Source organism: Labeo rohita, unplaced genomic scaffold (genome assembly GCF_022985175.1).
Source record: "Labeo rohita strain BAU-BD-2019 unplaced genomic scaffold, IGBB_LRoh.1.0 scaffold_166, whole genome shotgun sequence".
NCBI classification, from domain to species: domain Eukaryota; kingdom Metazoa; phylum Chordata; class Actinopteri; order Cypriniformes; family Cyprinidae; genus Labeo; species Labeo rohita.
This window is the reverse complement of record NW_026127846.1, coordinates 2,378-24,261: the sequence shown is the minus strand read 5'-3', so window position 1 is coordinate 24,261 and position 21,884 is coordinate 2,378. Positions and strand designations below refer to the sequence as shown.

Genomic DNA, 21,884 nt, shown 5'->3' with positions numbered 1-21,884 from the left:
TCATGGCTGTTTTGTCAATTCTACGTCATCAGTTAGGAATCTGGGTGTGCTATTTGATGGCAATCTTTTCTTTGAAAGCCACATCTCTAGCATTTGCAAAACCACAAATCTAAATTTTTCCATCTCAAAAATGTTGCAGTTACGACTTATGTTCTCAATGTCAAATGCCGAAACGTTATTTAATGCATTTATGATCTCAAAGTTAGATTATTGTAATGCTTTATTGGGTGGTTGTTCTGCTCGCTTAATAAACAAACTCCAGCTGGTCCAAAATGCAGCAGCTAGAGTTCTTACTAGAACCAGAAAGTATGACCATATTAGCCCAGTTCTGTCAACACTGCACTGGCTCCCTATTAAACATCGTATAGATTTTAAAATCTTGCTAATTACTTGGAATGGTTTAGCTCCTCAGTACTTGAGAGAGCTCATATGCACATTATAGTCCCTCACATCCACTGCATTCTCAAAACTCTGTTAGGAATGCATTTTAGGTCAACTGGAACCAGGAACACTTCCCATAACACCCAACATACTCGTTGCATCACAAGAAGAATGGCATCTATGCTTATGTTAGTCTGTTTCTTTCTTATTCCAAGGTCACCGTAGCCACCAGATCCAGTCTGTATCCAGATCAGATAGTCACTGCAGTCCCTGGATCCAGTCCGTACCCAGCACTGATGGTGGATCAGCATCTAGAAACAACCTCTGAAACTTTTGCATTATTGACACACTATTGTCCTATTTAATACTGTATTAGTTGGTTGACACAACCTATTTTGTTAAAAAGTGCTGTATAAATAAATGTGACGTGACATAACATGACATATTTAAAATAGTTCATTGCAGTGAACTGATGTATGTAACAAAGTACATTGTTGTGTACATTGCTCATGGCTGTTCTGGAAGATTGACTCTCTTTTGCATGTTTTTTATGTGGGCTTGTTTGAACATTTGTGGAAAATGTCACATAACAAACTGTGTAGGAAAAACAGAAAAGACTAACCTACAGATCAACCACAGTATTTGTATCTCTAAAACTTTTCTTGTTTAGTAGGGTGTGGGTGAAAGGTGTGACTTGTCAGTTTTCCAAAAAGGGCAAATCATGGGAGCCCATTTAGTAGGAGAATCTGTAACCTTAACAGCCAAAATTATTTTGGTATTTTAACAACAATTATGATTATGACTACACAAAGCATGGCAAGACTTCAGAAAGCAGGAATAACAGTGGCTGAAACTGAAAGTGATATAGGGACCATTGAGCAGAAAGTTGACAACAAACCTCAGTATTCACCTTGAAGACCCTGTTTTTATAAAAGCAACTACAGAGAACTTCACAAAGCCAACATCTATGAAAGAGCTGCAACTACTAACATCTGCCCTAAAACAAATTAATCACAGACACCAAATCCAAACATCCACAGTGCATCATTTTATCCTAAAAATAGATACGTATGATCTGTTTAAAACCTGGATATTTGAACTTCCTCATATACAGTATATCAGCCATATATGTAACCTGATTGGCTGCATTTGACAAAGGTTCTGTTCAGTGGAACATATATTCAAATATCTTATATCAAGCCTTAAAAGAAAGGAGAGATTGAGAAACACATTTTTCAACATTTCTAAAAAGACAGAAGCACTAAAGAAGAAATCATCATTTTTGCATTGTTCAGGTAAGACAAATTAAACAATATGTTAAAATAAACAGAGAAATAAACACAAATTGCATAAATGTTCACTGTTACATAAACAATCATGTGAGGTCCAAAAATAACATTAAATGACAGATGGTTTTCTTAGGTACCACATTCCTTAAATTTGTCATTACTAAAGTACGAACAGCTGAATTGATTCACAAATTGTATTTTTAATGATTTTTTATTATATTTTAAATTATTATTTTAAAGCCTTAATTGAAATTATGGTGTTATATTTTATCCACACTGATGTTTGATTCCAATATTAAAATGGGACTTTTTTTTTTTTTTCCCCCATTCTAAGAAATCAGTCTTCAACCTTCTTTTCACTGCCTTTGCAGAAATGATTCATGCCTTTATTAGTATGAGGCTTGAAATTACAATGCACTTTATTTTGGTCTCACACAAGTCTATTTTGCAATATATTCAGAATTTGGGTACTGACATATACTAATACAGGCACGTCTTAAACTTAAAATACTGATTCTGTCATATAAAGCTATTTTCTCTTCGGCTTACACTGTAAAAAACTATTTGTTGAGTGAACTTAAAATAATTTGTAACCTGGCTGCCTTAAAATTTTATGTTGAGTCAACTCAAAAATTTTAACTTTATTCAACTTGAAATTTTAAATTATTTTAAAGACAACTTAGATATTTGAGTTGAAACAACTTATGGTTTATATTTGATACCCATCTGTTAAGTTTAGCAAACACAAATTCAAGTTGTTACTTTAGCACTGCATTTCAAGTTGAAGAAACTTATTCAGTTGACCTGAACTTAAAATTTTTAAGGCAGCAGGGTAGTCAAATTCACTTTTTAAGCTGACTCAACAAATTGCAATATATTCAGAATTCGGATACTGACGCATACTAATACAGGCACGTCTTGAATTTAAAATACTGATTCTAAATTAAAGTCTATTCATGGGACATTTTCTGCCTTTCTATTGTTATGGAATGTTCTTCCTTTTGTTAGATACTACATATTATTTTGTTATTTTATGCTGTTGTAGCACTTTATTGTCATTAAGTGCACTTTGTTATTAAATATTATTCAAATAAAATGCATTATTATTATTATTATTATTAAATAGAAATTTTCAGATATGGGGAGCAAACAGTCAGTTCTACAAGAAAAAGGCTACACTGTGATGAGTGAACAAGACAATAAAATCATGGTGAAAAATAAAGATGGTGATCAGTTTATCATTAAAAAGCTGAAAGCTGACCAGGTAAGATGAACACTTTGTTTATAATTATATTTAAATAGAAAGACAGAAATTCTGACTCTGTTTCTGTCTGTTTTTAGAATGAAGCATCAGACTTTCTCCAAAAGCTCAATCATCCACACATAGTCCATCATAAGGAAATCATCAAAGGTAAAAAGAAACTTTATATTGATAAACCTTCCTAAAATACATTCAGGGCTATGCAGTGTTCACATGCAAACATTAAGTAGACTGTAATGCATTGATCTGCTTTCAGATGGTGACTGCTTGTATCTTGTAATGGAACTCTGTGAGGGTGGAGATTTTTCTCAGAAAATCAAGACAAACTCTTACATTTTCTGAGGTATGTTTGTATAAGAGAGGGTGAAAATTAATCTATCGCCTTGAATTAAACTGAAGTTAACAGTTGTCCCCATCTAAGGAAGAGGCAAAAAGAGCTGATGAGAAAGAACCTAAACGATTCACATTAATCTAAATGTAACATTATCTTTAAATGGGAACTGATATTGTGATTTTATTGCAGTGTTCATGTGTTGTTAGGCTAAATGTTTTCTATATTCTGTTTTTCAAATTGGGAACTTTAAAGTCAACATGAAATAGAAGTTCTGTTTGTCTTTTCTTCCCTATTGTGGCATATATCATAGTGAAATGGCTTCTCAATCAAGGGAAGGGCAGGTTGTGTTCTTTTTTTTTTTTTCTTTTTTTTTCTTTTCCACAGGGAATTGATTAGATGGTTGGATGGGTGTGGTTTGCTATTAGTCAGTCTCATGAGACTGACAGGTGCTTCACGCTCAGGCCAGTTTCATGTCATCAAAGAAAAGAAAAGGGAAGAGAAGAGAAAAGATTTTGATGCAAAAAAGAAGGGAAAGATATTCTGATTAAAGATTAAAACATGAATTTAAATACCACTACTCAAACAACTACTACTACTACTACTAATATTAATTAATAATAATGATTTTCAAGGATAAATCATCATTTATACGGCAATATTCCATAAAGAAATACTAAGTATGTAAATCGTAACCTCCAACATGAACCACATTTCAAGTATTAATCTGACAATCTGAAATCAGGGCTCACAAAATCAGTAACTCGGCATTGAAGAGCTGTGTCTTCCAGTTGGGCTATCAAAATATATCACCACCCTGCCCAACAGGTTTTGTGAAAACCTATATCTGAACTGTCAATCATGTTATCGGTATAATCTGTTAACATAGACATTGCCCTTCCCTGTCCATACATGTTGTTCATTTTATCTGTGCAGGTCATTAGAGTTTGCATGAACTGGAAGTTGCTGCCAACCTTATTTAAGTGTAGTGACTTATTTCCAACTGAAACTAAAATCAGGAAATCTGAAATTTTGCGAGCCCTGGAAATAGTCAAAAAAACTAAATAAAAATAAAATATACATCTCAGAAAACATTGCATCCAATTAAATCTACTACTGATTAGTAACTTACCACAGCATTAAAAATATCTTTAAAAAATCTTAAAGGGGTCATCGGATGTCCATTTTCCACAAGTTGATATGATTCTTTAGGGTCTTAATGAAAAGTCTATAATATACTTTGGTAAAAAATTCTCAATGGTAGTGTAAAACAACACCCTTTTTACCTTGCCAAAATCAGCTTTGCAAAAATCATCTCATTCTGGTCAAGGCTGCTTTAAATGTTAATGAGCTCTGCTAGCCCCGCCCCTCTCTTCTCTCTGTGGAGTGATGAGCCTGTTTACTTTAGCCGCATTTAGCCGTGTTTAGCTGAAAAATGTATACTCACTTCTGCTGTAAGTGAAGCTGGATCATGAATGATTTGCATGAACATAGACAGATATATGTAGATCGGGAGGTTCATTCCCTTCACAAACAAACACAATCCACTGCATCTTCAGCGGATCAGATGTCGGGAGTAAATGACGACCACTACTTTCATTATTACATCCAGCAACACAACACCTAAATCATCTAACTTACATTCCTGCTCTGGCATCAAAACAGCTATCGTGACGCCACACCAACAGACATCTAAGAATGGCTTGACTTGAAAAAGAGGATATTATTTTTACAGATTAATTAACAACCACTGCATGGATTTTTATCATTATAGGGTAGATTTGTACATACACTGACAACACACATTAATGTTCAAACAACATGTAAAAGTGAACTTAGCATCCGATGACCCCTTTTTAGTTATTTTAACATATTCAAAGAAGCATGTTTGTGTAAATCTGAAACTAACATGCTTGGAGACCTGTTTTATTGATTGAAATGAAAAAGAAAGCACAATTTACAGTCTTTTCTCAGCAGATGACGGGAACACAAGAAGACCAAACAGAGGGAGTCAATGAGCAATGGACTGAACAGGTGATGACAGAGAGAGTGTGTGCTGGGAATAAGTACAGTTCTTACAAATATAAGATGACCTGTAAAGTTAAGAATCCATTAGCTATTTACTGGAAGATTATTATTATTATTATTATTATTATTATTATTTTATTATGTCACATTGTGTTACACAATAGCCGTAAAAATACACAACTACTACAATGTTTTTAACATTTTAATTTTGCACATTTACAGATTCTGGACTGGACTGTGAAGATCTGCATGGCATTAAAGCACCTGCATGATCAACAGATCCTGCATAAAAACCTGCAGCCAAAGGTACAGTTTAACTCTGTTCATGCACAACTAATGCATACAGTGAAAATTCAGAAAGAGAGAGAATAAGCTCTATTTATTTATTTATTTTCTAAATTATTAGGTTTAAATAAGAAACTAAAAATGCTAAAATGAAACTTACTGCAGGTGTGTTTTCTTGTGACAGAGCTTATTTTTCACTGCATGTGGAACCATTCGTCTGGGAGAGTTTGGAGTGATTCATGAATGGTACTGTATACACTCACTTCATTTAGAACATGACTTGACAAAAACAATTTAGGCATAGGTGTAAATCTCCCCCCATCTGAGGGTTGTCCCCTCTAAGAATATCATAACAAGTGACTCTGTGTATTGTAAATAATATAATGCTTTTAGCTTCTTTTATAAAGTGTACAATGTCCAATCAGCTGCGAGTCATGAACTGTTTTAGAACTTTTGAAATGTTTCACTTTACATGTAATGAATCTAAAGTATTAAAGGTTTAAAATAAGTTACAAAACCATACCAAAACAAAACAAAACAAACATTTAATGTAATTCAAATTTTTCTACCGGGTTATCTCACAGCCCTTAAGTTGAGATTGTTTAAACAAAAAAAGCAATCTAAATCCATCAAGTTAATAATTAAGCTAACCTGAAGTCTGTGGGAACAATTCCACTGTGTTTTTATCTGGTCCATGTGCTCAGTTCACTTGCAGTTCCACAACATCATCAACTTTAGTAAAATAACCTGATAACTGAGGATTTTACTGACTAACTTACAATTTCTCTACTATTAATGTTTGATTTTTTTCTTTTCTTTTTTGAGCCCTGCTCTTGCCTTTTTTTTTTTTTTTTAGAATAGATTATATTTGTATTTATCAAAGGTGACAATTTCCAGATTACACCAAAATTAAGTGAAGAGTGGAGGTGAATCATTCACCGTGAATGCGGCCATCAGGAATTTATGGAAAAGCTCCACTAAATAACAGCGCTAATAAGTGGGGGGCCGTGGTGGGGTTTTGGCGATCAGCACTACCGATGGCCAGTAAATCTACTTCACAGCCAATCAAGGGTCTCCTCCTTGCTTGGGCCCCAGGGCTTTAGCCCCGCCTAGTCTTATTGTTAATGCAACCCTGTACATGAAATACTGTTTCTGTAATGCATATTTCTGTTTTTTCTAGGTCCACTGGTGCACAAACAGCAAACCCAGAAGCTTTCTCATACATTGCACCTGAAACTTTGAAAGGCGAACCTTATGATGAGAAATCGTAATAAACATAATATTTCTTTTAAATAAACAGTTTATGACTAAACAGTTTGCACAGCTTAATACTGAAACTCTAACCTTCATAATCTTTTTTTTTTTTTTTCTTTCACAGGGAAATCTGGAATCTGGGCTGTATCATCTATGAGATGTGCATGCTGAAGTGTGCTGTAAGATTTTTCTTTCATCAGATATTGAGCATGTTTGGCAGATTGGCAACCCCATTGTCAGATTATTTTGCTTGTTTCAAGCAAAAACTCACTTAATTTTGACTCCTATTTTTTTGAAAACAAGACACTAATTTTTACTTGTCTAGAAAATCCTTTTTGATTTAAAAATGTTTAGACTCTCTTCAGAATAGATTTTAAACTTACCTTCAATGCCTGGTTAAAGCAATAATCCCCAAGAAGCCATAGTTTACAGTGAATTACTAACAGGCATTTTAAAAGACTTTTTGTTTTTGTGAAAACCTGTATCTGAAATGTAAATCATGTCAATGTACAGTTTAGTATGTTACCACAGATATTGCTCTAGCCCACTCTAACGGTGTTCATTTTATTTGTGCAGGTCATAAACAGGGTCATAAAAATCCCGCAGATAACCTGAAATAATGAATAATAATAGTTAAATAACATTTATTTGATATTTGAACATATATTTGACATTTGTTGATATTTGTGTTTTAAAAATGTTTTTGATTGACATTTAAACTCTCTATATATACACATTTTATTTCTTGATTTATTTATTATTTTTTTATTTATTTATTGCCTGAAGGGATTTTTAAATTTTGCAAGCCATGCTACTTTGACTGAACTCTGATTTGGACTTGTAGGTGGGATGACTGTTTTTGTCAAATGTTTTGTCCACCACTTATTTTTATTTTTATTTTTATTTTTATTTATTTATTTATTTATGGACTTATTATGGACAAAATATTTATTGTGGACTCATATTTTTGCCTGTCTTTAGTTTGCAGGAAAAAGCACAGTTGATATTATTCCAAAGATACTAAAGGGCTCCTATGAAGTTCTTCCTACGAACTTCTCTGAGGACCTCCATCAGCTTGTAAAAGACACACTTCAGATCGATCCAGCGAATCGCCCTTCTGTCAGTGAGATCTTGATGAGGCCTTTCATTATTAGACACCTTTATGAAATGGTGAGTTTACTACAATATTCACTTTTTCATATATTTTGCTATAGTCTCCTGAAACAAACAGTGTTTCAGACACAAAACTTTTATTTAATTAAACTTTTTTTTTTTCAGAGCACAAAAACTGTTAAAGAGCTTATTGTGTGTAAGAAAAAGATAAGACACCTAATGAGTCTGAAGACAGTCAAGAGGCAACAACTGAGTCTGAAGACAGTCAAGAGGCAACAAATGAGTCTGAAGACAGTCAAGAGGCAACACATGAGTCTGAAGACAGTCAAGAGGCAACACATGAGTCTGAAGACAGTCAAGAGGCACCTAGTGAGTCTAAAGTCAGTCTAAAGGTACTAGAAGAGCTGGCCGACGGTTTGGAGAGAGTCCACTTCAACACAACAGTCGGCAGTCTTGCAGGAGGTTTAGTAGGTTTGGCTGGAGGAATCACATCTATAGTTGGGCTTATTCTCACTCCTTTTACTCTCGGAGCTTCTCTGATAGTCACAGGAGTGGGAATCGGTGTGGCTGTAGCTGGTGGAGTTGCATCTGGTGTGAGCAACATAACGAAGATGTTTAAGGAGCGTTCAAACCGCCAAAAGGTCAAATTGCTCGTTACGGAGCTACAAGAAAAAATTACCTCCACAAGCTACTGCATCCAACACATCCAGATAGCCATAGAAACTCAGAGACTGTTATCTGAAAGCAACGAATCATGGTTAAATGCAGAATCTGGGAGAAAAACATTGATAAGTGCTGGAGCTCGACTTGGGCGAGGGCTGGGAGGAGTTGCAGAGCTTGTCCGTTTAGTTCAAGTCACGGGTGCTGGGAGAATTGCAGCTCAGACCGCTAGAGCAGTGCATTTGGCTGAAGTGGCTACAGGGGTTTTGACTGGCCTTTTTGTAGCTGTTGACATCTTCTTTGTTGCCCTCGACTCCAGAGAAATTCACAAGCTTCGCAAAGATTACGCTTCCACCAACAAAAAAGAGCAAGAGCTGCGGTCTGAGATCATGAAATGTGTGAAAAAAATAAGGGACACTAAAGATGAGCTAAAACAGATTCTGGATGAATTAAATGGTGTACTGCAATCACTGGAACCTCAGATACCAAACTAAGTTCATAATGCTCAGTATGTTCTTTCATCATACACATACAAATTTGATCACAGCAGCAGAATATGTTGGGTAAAGGTTTACTATATATTCTGGGTTTTCTTGCTAAAAGTAATTTCTAGTTTGATTATCACTCAAGAAGAAAATTAGTGCTCTCTGAACTTCCAATGATCCATTGATTTTAAATATGAATATATTGGGACTTTTCTGTTTTAGACTTTTTTTTTTTTATTTCTTGGTGTTTTGAGAACTAAAAAAGGGAACATATAAACACAAATGTCTTTCCTTCTGTGCTTCAGTAAATGTAATTTTCCATCTTCAGTGTAATTGCAATTGTCAATATTCTGGAAAATATGTCATTAAAATGAATGATCAATTAAACAATAAGAATGATTTACATTTTGCATGCCTTTAGTATGAAGCTGTTAAAAAAGCAGTGCATGTAATATTATTAATAATGATATGAAATATAAACATGACCCATTTAAACATTACTTTGTGAAAGTGTGACATTTTCTAGACATCTTCTGTCTCTGGATGCAGCTCAAACAATAATATGCAAATTAATAATTCACACACATTTTGAATGTAGTGCAATACATACGCTGCTCAATTCTGGTCATTCGTCCCAACTATCAGAAGGCTATCAAAGACTATCAAACTGTAAGAAGTCATAGTGTTGTGTGCTATATGGGAACTGGAAAAATACCTGTGTAAATTTCAAACAGTACAATATCATGATTCTGCTCATTTCAGTACTTAATACGCTGCTGTTCTGAATTTCACCACTACGTGGCAGTGTTATCCAAACCGACAAAAGTGACAACAGAGCAACAAGATGGATCAAACCACATCTATAATAGAGATATAAATATATACTGTTGCATATAGATCAGTGGATCAGTATACAAAATAACAGAATACTGTGAATACTGATATATATATATATATATATATATATATATTTTTTTTTTTTTTTTTTTTTTTACTCAAGGACCACCTAAGTCTTCTGCTTCCCTTTTCTACCAGTGATGCTTGATTTAACTTCCTGTGGATTCAATACCTCAGTTGAGGTGAGTCCCTTGTGCTAGGCACCGATCCCCCAACTGCCCCCAACTGCTCCCTGGGTGCTGTAGCAATAGCAATATGACTGCCCACCGCTCCTGGTGCACTTGGATGGGTTAAATGCAGAGCACAAATTCTGAGCATGGGTCACCATACTTGGCCTCGTGTCACATCCTTTCTTTTCCTTCCTTTCCTTTCCATTAAAATACCTACATGATCAACAGATCCTGCATAAAACCTTGCAGCCAAAGGTACAAATGCAGTTCATTCAGTTAAAGCTGCCTTTCATAGCTACATCTGACAAGAAAAATTATTTTAGATTAAATAACTGTTTCTGCTTGACCACATGTTTCACAATTTTCCGTTTCGTGCTTCGCTATTCTATGCAATGCTTGGTTTAAGGAAAAATGTCCAATACGCATTCTTGACATTAATACATCTTTCCATATCTTCCTTATTCCAAACCAACCTTTTCTTGTATGCAGTACTTGTGATCTGATATTTTTGATTTTAATATTGTAAGAAAGGCCACCCCTCGAAAGTGGACTATTCCAAACCCTCCCGCCTGTATTCGTGATTTGGACTGTTCCAAAAACTTTCCGCGCTGTGGAAAACAAGACTGTATTGAGGATGGATGTGTGGATGTGCTTATAGTCAATAGTTGATAAGTTAAAGTAGTTAGAAGTGCACTTGTTTAGAGATTGTGTGGATATATGTGTGCGTGCAACTAATCAAACACACACATCTTTGCACAATAAATCCCCCTGAAGTACATCCTGGTGTGAGACTTAATGTTCTAACCGGACATCCTGTAGCCGTTCAATGAATCCGAACCTGAGTTAGACAAGAGTAGTGAGCAGTTTTTTCAAATATCTTAATGCTGAAGTGGGGAATGAAAACTGCTGCTGCTGTTTTTTCCAACTCTGGATCCTTTGATCCATTTGCATATATTTGTACTGCACTGTAATATGTTTGATCAGTATATTGCTACATTGCTGATCTTTCAAATGTAACTGAAAATCAACTGATGACACAGGAAAAAGCCAAGGAGATATTGCTAACATAGCTACAGTAAGAGCAATATTGATGACAAGAGATAATAGGTGTGTTCGACTTCATCCAGGGCTACAGATGGCGATCAATGAGAGTAGCCGAGTCACAGGGTGGAGTTAAAAAAGGAGGCGTCCAGTCGACACTTTCTGCTCTCGTTAGTGAAGCTCTCGCTGTGTTTGCATCACAGATGAGGTGAATTAAATGCAATATAAGAACTCGATCAGCGATATGCACCAATTCCCTTTCATCTCCCAATAGCTTGTCTAGTGGAACATGTTTAGCAAGACAAGATTTGATATATGAAGTAATGCAGTCTATTTGGAGTAAGACAATCTGGATTCAGTAAACTTCTTGAGGGTACCATCGCATATGGGGGTGAAAGGAAATGAGGAGGCAGATAAACTGGCCAAACAGGCTTTAAAACATTTACAAATTGAGGCTGAAGTGAAATTAAGTAAAACAGAAGTAACAAGTATTGCATACAAGAAAAGGTTGGTTTGGAAAGGGGAAGATATGGAAAGATGTATTAATGTCAAGAATGCGTATTGGACATTTTTCTTTAAACCAAGCATTGCATAGAATAGGGAAGCACGAAATGGAAAATTGTGAAACAAGTGGTCAAGCAGAAACCTCAGTTATTTAATCTAAAATTATTTTTCTTGTCAGAAGTAGCTATGAAAGGCAGCTTTAACTGAATGAACTGCAAGTTTTTATGCAGGATCTGTTGATCATGTAGGTATTTTAATGGAAAGGAAAGGAAGGAAAAGAAAGGATGTGACACGAGGCCAAGTATGGTGACCCATGCTCAGAATTTGTGCTCTGCATTTAACCCATCCAAGTGCACCAGGAGCGGTGGGCAGTCATATTGCTATTGCTACAGCACCCAGGGAGCAGTTGGGGGATCGGTGCCTAGCTCAAGGGACTCACCTCAACTGAGGTATTGAGGGTGGAGAGAGCACTGGTTATTCACTCCCTCCACCTTCCATCCCTGCTGGACCTGGGACTTGAACCCACAACCTTTCCATTAGGCCATGGCTGCCCCTAATTCAACTTGACGCCTCCGTTTTCAACTCCGCCCCCGACTGCTCGCGGCTGCTCTCGTTGATCGCCGTCTGTAGCCATAGATGAAGTCGAACGCACCTACAGCGTTCAATGAGAGTAGCCGAGTGCATTCGTTGTCATGCGGTGAATCTGGCCAATCATGAAACAGTCATGTGGTCATCAGAGCTCCAGCAACCGCTCTGAAGAAACTGCGCCGGCTGAGTCAGTCGGCTGCTCTTGAATCGCTATCGCGGTACTTTGATGGCACACATGACAGTCACGAGGCGTCGGCGCCGCCTCAGGTCGGACAAAATTTCTAACCAGCATGCACATCTTCAAGTCAGAATTTAGGCTCGTTTGAGATGAGCAAAATCTTCACAGAACCGATCACTGGTGATCACCGCGAGATGCATGCCGGTTAGAAACGTGTCCGAGTTACGTCCCCCTTGCTCTGATGTCATGTTGACGTGTGTCAAAAAACTTGTGACGGCGAGGCGGCTGTGTCAGATTGAGCAGTCGGCGCAGTAGCTCTCCACCGACTGCACACACCAAAAGGGAAATGGTAAATGCCTGGCTGACCATACAGCTTAATGCTCATTGGTACAGACAACAGTGATGTTGCCTTTCTCTTCTAAAAAGTTTTGTTTTTTAATCTAATATGATGCGGTTATGTGTTTAATTTATGAATAAATATTCTCAAACACCATGATAGTGCGATCTCAGTGTGAGATTTGTGATTGTTGTCATATTTCTATACAAATATAAACTACATGTTTGTATTAAAGTAAAAATGCTTAATACGCCTTTCATATGGAATTAAAAAGCCACACTTTGAGTGTCTTGTTTATCATATTTATTTAAACAACAGACCTTAAATTATATCATGTTTATCAGCAACACAGCACATGAGTGTGATAACGCGATATCCGCCTTTGATCTCGTAGGTGTCTGTTCTACTTCGAGAGGTCAGAACTGTCCGTCTTGACTGCGCTTATTTCACTCCTCCCCTCACTGCAGCCTCCTACTCTCACCTACAATTCAGGCGAGGCGAGGTGCATCTCAAACGAGCCTAATGATCGAGCTGCGCAGCGCTGCATTAAGTGGAACATACCTAATAGCAGGAAAACATGAGGGCAAGGGAATCACATGACTAGACAAAGAACATGGCTAAACTTCAAAATAAAAGACATGAAAACATAAACAAAAAAAACAACAACAACAACAAAACCTTACACCTTGACTTGCAAAAGAGTTGATGTAATATTAATGGCAATAATATTTTGAAATATAAAACATGAGATATTTCACAAAAGCATGACATAAACATCCCCATAACTATTATAGTCAATCAGTTGTAACTTAGAATGCAATTAGTAACTTTGACTTTATTTTTGAACTATTTTTGAGTTTATTTTTGAACTATTTATTTATTTAATATACACCACTTATTACTTCTGGTTCTTAAATCTGATTGGTTGAGAGTCTTTTCAAGCTGTACAATATTAAAGTGATAACAGAACTATGACGTTTCATGCGGCATTTCTCACAACATATTCACTATAATTTTATATACACACACACTGGGGACGGAAAGTATTCAGACCCCCTTTGTTATATTGCAGCCACTTGCTAAAATCATTTAAGTTTTTTTTTTTACCTCATTAATGTACACACAGCACCCCATATTGACAGAAAAACACAGAATTGTTGACATTTTTGCAGATTTATTAAAAAAGAAAAACTGAAATATATCACATGGTCCTAAGTATTCAAACCCTTTGCTGTGACACTCATATATTTAACTCAGGTGCTGTCCATTTCTTCTGATCATCCTTGAGATGGTTCTACACCTTCATTTGAGTCCAGCTGTGTTTGATTATACAAAAGCCACACACCTGTCTATATAAGACCTTGCAGCTCACAGTGCATGTCAGAGCAAATGAGAATCATGAGGTCAAAGGAACTGCCTGAAGAGCTCAGAGACAGAATTGTGGCAAGGCACAGATCTGGCCAAGGTTACAAAAAAAAATTTCTGCTGCACTTAAGGTTCCTAAGAGCACAGTGGCCTCCATAATCCTTAAATGGAAGACATTTGGGATGACCAGAACCCTTCCTGGCCATCTGGCCAAACTGAGCTATCGGGGGAGAAGAGCCTTGGTGAGACAGGTAAAGAAGAACCCAAAGATCACTGTGGCTGAGCTCCAGAGATGCAGTCGGGAGATGGTAGAAAGTTGTAGAAAGTCAGCCGTCACTGCAGCCCTCCACCAGTCTGGGCTTTATGGCAGAGTGGCCCGACGGAAGCCTCTCCTCAGTGCAAGACACATGAAAGCCCGCATGGAGTTTGCTAAAAAACACCTGAAGGACTCCAAGATGGTGAGAAATAAGGTTCTCTGGTCTAATGAGACCAAGATAGAACTTTTTGGCCTTAATTCTAAGTGGTATGTATGGAGAAAACCAGGCACTGCTCATCACCTGTCCAATACAGTCCCAACAGTGAAGCATGGTGGTGGCAGCATCATGTTGTGTTTTTCAGCTGCAGGGACAGGACGACTGGTTGCAATCGAGGGAAAGATGAATGCGGCCAAGTACAGGGATATCCTGGACGAAAACCTTCTCCAGAGTGCTGAGAACCTCAGACTGGGCCGAAGGTTTACCTTCCAACAAGACAATGACCCTAAGCACACAGCTAAAATAATGAAGGAGTGGCTTCACAACAACTCCGTGACTCTTCTTGAATGGCCCAGCCAGAGCCCTGACTTAAACCCAATTGAGCATCTCTGGAGAGACCTAAAAATGGCTTTCCACCAACGTTTACCATCCAACCTGACTGAACTGGAGAGGATCTGCAAGGAGGAATGACAGAGGATCCCCAAATCCAGGTGTGAAAAACTTGTTGCATCTTTCCCAAAAAGACTCATGGCTGTATTAGATCAAAAGGTGCTTCTACTAAATACTGAGCAAAGGGTCTGAATACTTAGGACCATGTGATATTTCAGTTTTTCTTTTTTAATAAATCTGCAAAAAATGTCAACAATTCTGTGTTTTTCTGTCAATATGGGGTGCTGTGTGTTAATTAATGAGGAAAAAAATGAACTTAAATGATTTTAGCAAATGGCTGCAATATAACACAGAGTGAAAAATTTAAGGGGGTCTGAATACTTTCCGTACCCACTGTAGTTCGTACCTCTACACTTTGTTGCTTATAATAAGTGAATTCACGAGTTCAATCTGAACAAAACTCCATGTTTCAGCAATGACTGTTCTGAACGCATCTGATTGGCCACTGCATTCTAAACTCGCACACTGAAGCCAAGCGACCAGTAGTAGCACAGGTCATTCATTCACAAAAACTGATTTGCAGAAACGAAGCAAGCGCTAAGTGGAAGTTATGATCAGTGGTGTAGTGTAGGGTATACGCAGGGATATGGCGTATACCTACTTCTTTATCAGTCAGCTTTGCGCATAACCACTTCTAAATCCCCTATGATGCACCCTCATTCAGTGGTCTCCTGCATTAGCCAAAATCATGACAGTCCACCACATCCAGTCATACGTGAATAAATGCAAATATGCGCTAAAACACCCAGTAAAGACAGTGATGATGCAGTCAGGACCAGGGGCGTAGCAAACGGGGGGGACGCGGGGCACACGTCCCCCTCACTTTTAGAAACAGGTGATTCTGTCCCCCGCACTTTTTTCAACCTAGCGCCAATATTTCTGCCCGTGTTCTCTGATTTGTTTATTCGATTTGAGTGAACTAACGTTTAGCCAATCACAGTGCGAATCTCTTGGGTGCCTGCCATGAGCTTCAAATCTTTGTTTTGTTTTTTTTTGTTTTTTTTTTTGTTCGCCCACTTGGCTCTCTGGGGTAAAACGCACCCTAGAAAAAAGCAGAGGAAATTGCCTCAAATTGCCACTTTGGTGCTGTAAAATGTCAATTGTTCTTCTATTTAGAATTTATTATACTGTATAATAAAGAGGATGCCGACAATGACAGAGATGCTGCCTGGTCATTCGTGAGAGCATGTCAAGGGAGACGCGCAGAGTGATAAAATAATAATTATTATTGATTACTAATTCGAATCAGTAAATAATAATGGAAACCTTAAGGAAGCAGGTTTTTAAGATCAAATTTATTGAACCGGTGAACCCCTGTAAACTTTTTTTCAGTCCAATGATCCAGTAAACGAATGATTCAAATAGTAAGTTAAAAAGGGCTTTAATACAGAGAAAACCCGACCGAATTAATCAGAGATTGCGGAGAGTCACTGATCCTGACAGACTCCCCGCTGTGGCACTGTAATGTGCAGACTCCATCGAATCTGTTATTCTTCCCCACTCACTAACTAAATCCCCAATGTCTTTAAAGTGCTTGTTGTAGGCCTTATCAAAAGTGTTGATAGACTTCACGAAACTGTAGTAGTGCCTCTGGAGTTCTGCTGTTTCTGTTCACTGCATCGTTCAGGAATGGTTTTGCTAGTATCTCTCCAGCTGAAGGTCGGTCTTTAGGGCCACGGCTGAGCATTTGTCTGATTAATTCCCTCAGTTCTACTGAGTATTTCTCTGAGATAGGAGGGGGGGTTTCCTGCCATGCTGACTGCATGAACTATGTGACGCTGTATGCCATCTGCCTGTGGAGGGGTTGAAGAATGAAAAAAAGAAAGAGCTGTGTATAATTGAAAGCAGTTTTTAATGAAAATAACAGTAACTGTAACAATGACCAGATCTGACAAAGAAAGAAACAAACACAGGGCTATATAAACATAGACAAACACCAGAGATTAAACAAGGTAATTAGACTAGGGGTAGGCAAAATTGGTCCCAAAGAGCAATTATCTTTCAGATTTTAGCTCCAACCCTGAAAAAAAAAAAAAAAAAAAAAAGAAAATGCTAACCTGTCTGTAGTTTTATTAATTCTGCAGACACTGATTAGGTTGTTCAGTGTGTGTCTCATTAGGATTGGAGCTGAACTCTGCAGGACAGCTACTCTCAAGGACCAACACTGCTTGATCTAGACCAGGGGTGTCTGTCCTGCTCATGGAGGGCCACTGTCCTGCAGAGTTCAGCTCCAGCCCCAATTAAACACACCTGAACCAGCTAATCAAGGTCTTATGCATGCTAGAAACTTCCGGGCAGGTGTGTTGAGGCCAGTTGGGGCTAAAAGGCCTACACTGTAAAAAACAATTTGTTGAGTAAATTTAAAATAATTTGTAACCTGGCTGCCTTAACATTTTAAGTTCAGTCAACTCAAAAAAAGTTTATTCAACTTTGAATGTTAAATTATACTAAGTGACAACTTATATATTTGAGTTGAATCAACTTTTAAGGCAGCTGGGTCACTTACCCTCTGTTTAGCAAACACAAATATCTAAGTTGTTACTTAATACAACTTAACATTTCAGGTTAACTAAACTTATTTTAGTTGACTGAACTTAACATTTTAAGGCATCAGGGTAACAAACTATTTTAAGCTGACTCAACAAACTGTGTTTTTTTATTTTTTATAGTGTACTGGACACTCCTGATCTAGACACAGGTGTGACACATGAGGGCAAATTAAAAAAAAAAAAAAAGAATAATAATAATAATAATAATAATACTAAAGAAGAAAAAAAAATAAAACTAACAAATTAATAAAGACAAAAGAAACTTAACTGGGAACAGTACAAAACCCAACTTAAAAACCTATAGGGGGCATTCACACATTACTGTTTTAAATGCTTTTTTATTTTTTATTTTTGTGCTGTTGTCTGTGCAACCTGGCATATTTTATCACATATGTTATTATAGTTTTGCATTTTTAAATTAGTTTTATTTTAATATCGTTTTGAAATTTGAGTTTTGTCTTTATTAGTTTCATTCATAATTTTGTTTTAGTTTATTTATTTATTTTTTGTGAATATACTTCTATTTGTGACCCTGGCCCACAAAACCAGTCTTAAGTCGCTGGGGTTTATTTGTAGCAATAGGCAAAAATACATTGTATGGGTCAAAATTATTGATTTTTCTTTTATGCCAAAAATCATTAGGAAATTAAGTAAAGATCATGTTTCATGAAGATATTTAGTAAAATTCCTACTGTAAATATATCAAAACTTAATTTCTGATTTGTAATATGCTTTAGTAAGAGCGTAATTTAGAAAACTTTAAAGGTGATTTTCTCAATATTTTGATTTTTTTTTTTTTGCACCCTCAAGATTCCATTTATTCAAATACTTGTATCTCTGCCAAATATCGTCCTATCCTAACAAACCATACATCAATTTAAAGCCTGTTTATTCGGCTTTCGAAAAATGACCCTTATGACTGGTTTTGTGGTCCAGGGTCACATTTAGTTTTTATATAATTTTATCCAGGTCCCGATCAGACCAACCACGGTTTCTAGGTCTGAAAACGTGAGGGGCATCGCACTGCATTTTTTTGGTGACTTTAAAAAAAAAAAAGATCAGTGCCCTGCATTTTTTTTATGTTGCTAGGCAACCACCAAAACAGCTGTCCTGTCAGTCAAATCAAAGGATTATAGCGTGAGCACTCTAAAATCTTTGTTTTTTGCTGTTAAGTAAGCTGTCATATAAGAAAAAACCTTTAAAAATACAGCTCCAAGTAACCCTCAACGGACACCAAAGGTTTCTCCTTCATCATTGCAGTCTCCGGACTGTTTTAAGCAACAGTTAACTTTCATTACCACAACGAAAGGCCCGCTTCTCTATTCGTTCGATTGGACAATGGAAAAAAAAAAAAAAAAAAAAAAAAAAAAAATACGAATGATGTTGGGCGCTTTTCTGCTCAGAGTTGCAGGCGCAGCAGGCGGCTAAAATGTGAGATGCCCGGGGGTCATAAACTGCACATAATGCTCACTGCCAATTAAAAAAAAAAATCAAGAAAGGCGCCTCTCACTGAAAAAAAAAAAAAAAAAAAAAAAAAACATGTTTTGTCTCATCGCGGCCTTAGTCACCTGCACAGTGCTGACGAACATGCATTTGTCATTTTACATGCATTTTCACCACGATGTAAAATGACAAAGTGCAAGTCACTTGATAAATTCAGATGTGACACAGTACGTTTACATGCACAATTTTTGGTTCAATCATACTAAATTAATTCCAATTGATGAATCTGATTGGAGTGTTTACATGAACGCTAAATAATGTGACTGAGTTGATGAGCACATTTATGTCACAAGCTTTAAATCGGAATAGATTTTTTATTTCTTTTGGATATGCGCACACTGCACAAATTTAGAGTTTCTCACTGTTTGCATATAATAACCACTCATTAATTCTGCTGTTAAAAACAAATAAAGAAACGGTGTACCGTTTCTTTATTTGTTTTTAACAGCAGAATTAATATTTATCCAGTTTTTTTTTTTTTTTTTTGTTTTTGTTTTTTTTGATAAATATACATATAAACCACTGTGCCGTGCTACTCATATTTATCACGCAGTAAAAATGCCACTCCCCGTGCCCAAAACGGGTTGCCTGTGGATGAGAACCCAAAACAAGGACTGGTTCAAGATTGTCCTGCTCCACTTCACAGACCCGAGTGAAAGGAGAGTTTTCTAATGACAGGACATGCATTTATACAACACTTTATTCAAAATAAAGGACTGCTCGTTCTGTGCGTCATACATCATTACGCTTTTTCTGTGTCATTGCACATGCGCAGTCCTTTCAGTTTCAGTTTTCAGTCCGATCAAGTGTTTACATGCACTTTCAATCGTATTAGAAAAGGGATAAAACCATCTATTACAGCCTTCCATTGCTGTTGTCGCTGGTAAAAGGAGTGAGCACGTATTTAACGCGTGCAATCAGAGTCCATGCATGCTAAAGTTGATTCAAGCAGAATGTCTTTATTTTGTGCAGATGAGTAAACAAAGCCTCGATCTTTGCTTCTCCTTTCTTCGTGAACATGTGCATATAAAATTCGTAACTTGTACACAAAGCACGTATCTAAATACCGCATTATTCCCATACTAGCAGGCAAGTTACCCTTTAGCACGGTCAAAAACCGTGTGCTTCCCCATTACCGACGCCACCTGGCTCATCACACAGGCGCATTACCTATTATTTAGCGCCACCCAGTGGACCACAATATCTGAACAATACAAAAAATGGCTCCTACACCATCCCTTTCAATTTGATCGAAAATTTATTCCGATCCGGATCGATTACATAAGAGGTGTTTACATAAGTGCTTTTCAGTCTGATTGAGCAGTCAATCCAATTACAAATGAATTGTTTGTTTGCATGTAAACGTAGCCAGTATTATACAGTCCTACGATAAGAAAACATTACATGTTCTGTAGTGTTGCTGGATGAAAACAGCCTCAACAATGTAAAACAATGGTTTTACTTGTTGTGACAACCATCTTTCTAATACTAATCAGTTAAACTCTGGATTCTAAGGAAGAACTAGCAAATGTCATTAGGGCAAAGGATAATTTAACAAAATAGCTTTAATAACTTCTTTCTCTTTAAATGTTTAGTTATAATTAATTTTAATTGAAGTAACATGGTAAGTCATGATAATTTTACTATATAAAATAGGTGTTTACTATTTACGAATATTAAAGTTCTTAAAGGCAAAGTTCAGGGAACATTAAAATTGTATTTACTCAGCATCATGTCATTCCAAATCTGTATGAATTTCTTTATTCTGTGGAACATAAAAGAAGATAATTTGAGAAATTGAAGACGTTATATATATATATATACACACACAGTAGAAATCAAGGGCAACCAAAATGGTTTGGTAACATTCTACAAAATATCTTTTGTGTTCCACATAAGAAAGTAAGTCATGCAGGTTTAAAACGACAAAGGAAAGAATGACAGAATTTATTAGTAATACATTTTCTGTGGTCTACCTCAAAATTAATGCTTTACTGTCAAGTGCATTTCTGTGTGAATTCAGTAGTATACTATTATTTGTTCTATTTATTCATTAATTTACTCCAATTTAAGGTCCTATCACCCATCAAAATATTCACAGAAAAACTTGTGGGCCAGTTAGGCTGGATTTGTCCAGGGCCGCAATTTTAACCCCAGTCCAGCCCTGTTCCTCAGACAGTCTGTGTCGCTCTGTACATAGATAAACAGATAGACAGATAGATAGATAGATAGATAGATAGATAAACAGACAGATACATAGATGGACAGACAGATAGATAGACAGATAGATAGATAGATAGATAGATAGATAGATAGATAGATAGATAGATACTCACCCACACATCAAGCATGCAGAGATCATGAAGCAACCATCCCAATGACCAGATGTCACTATAACAGCCAATGCATGACAATTAAAATCATGAAGCATGTGTACACTGTAAAAAGAATATGTGCTATCTATGTGTGCTCTGCTGTCATTAGCCAGTTTCCATCCAATTTTTGCAGTTTTTTTTTTAATAAAACAGCGCAGATATTTTATTGATAAATGGCATTTCCATAAGCTATATCGGTACAGATTTTGTAAAACAGTATCAAAGTTTTTGTTTTCTTCTTCACAAAAAAGTTTTTAGATGGAAACCTAACTGATATACATGACCTCACTCCCGCCACCTGCCCCTTCCCTGGACTTTGACTTATTTTGGAAATTGGACAGCGAAAATGAAATTAATCTATCCTTAA

The 21,884-nt window shown here is 36.7% G+C and overlaps 2 protein-coding genes across 2 annotated transcripts in view; one reads left to right on the top strand and one right to left on the bottom strand.

The window, feature by feature from the left end:
* Positions 1–21,548, bottom strand: part of LOC127158715 (apolipoprotein L3-like) — a 31,998-nt gene extending 10,450 nt beyond the window's left edge. The window contains exon 1 of the mRNA XM_051101736.1: positions 21,479–21,548. Within this exon, the coding sequence (XP_050957693.1) occupies positions 21,479–21,493 (15 nt within the window). The 5' untranslated portion in view covers positions 21,494–21,548. The remainder of the gene's footprint in view (positions 1–21,478) is intronic.
* Positions 2,761–9,635, top strand: LOC127158718 (putative serine/threonine-protein kinase A). Its single transcript, XM_051101739.1, is given in 10 exon segments — positions 2,761–2,934; positions 3,012–3,081; positions 3,188–3,275; positions 5,497–5,596; positions 5,760–5,821; positions 6,756–6,842; positions 6,954–7,008; positions 7,811–7,999; positions 8,108–8,134; positions 8,317–9,635. Coding segments are annotated over 10 exon segments (1,584 nt in total). The 5' UTR covers positions 2,761–2,808; the 3' UTR covers positions 9,097–9,635.
* Positions 21,549–21,884: the final 336 nt, after the last annotated feature.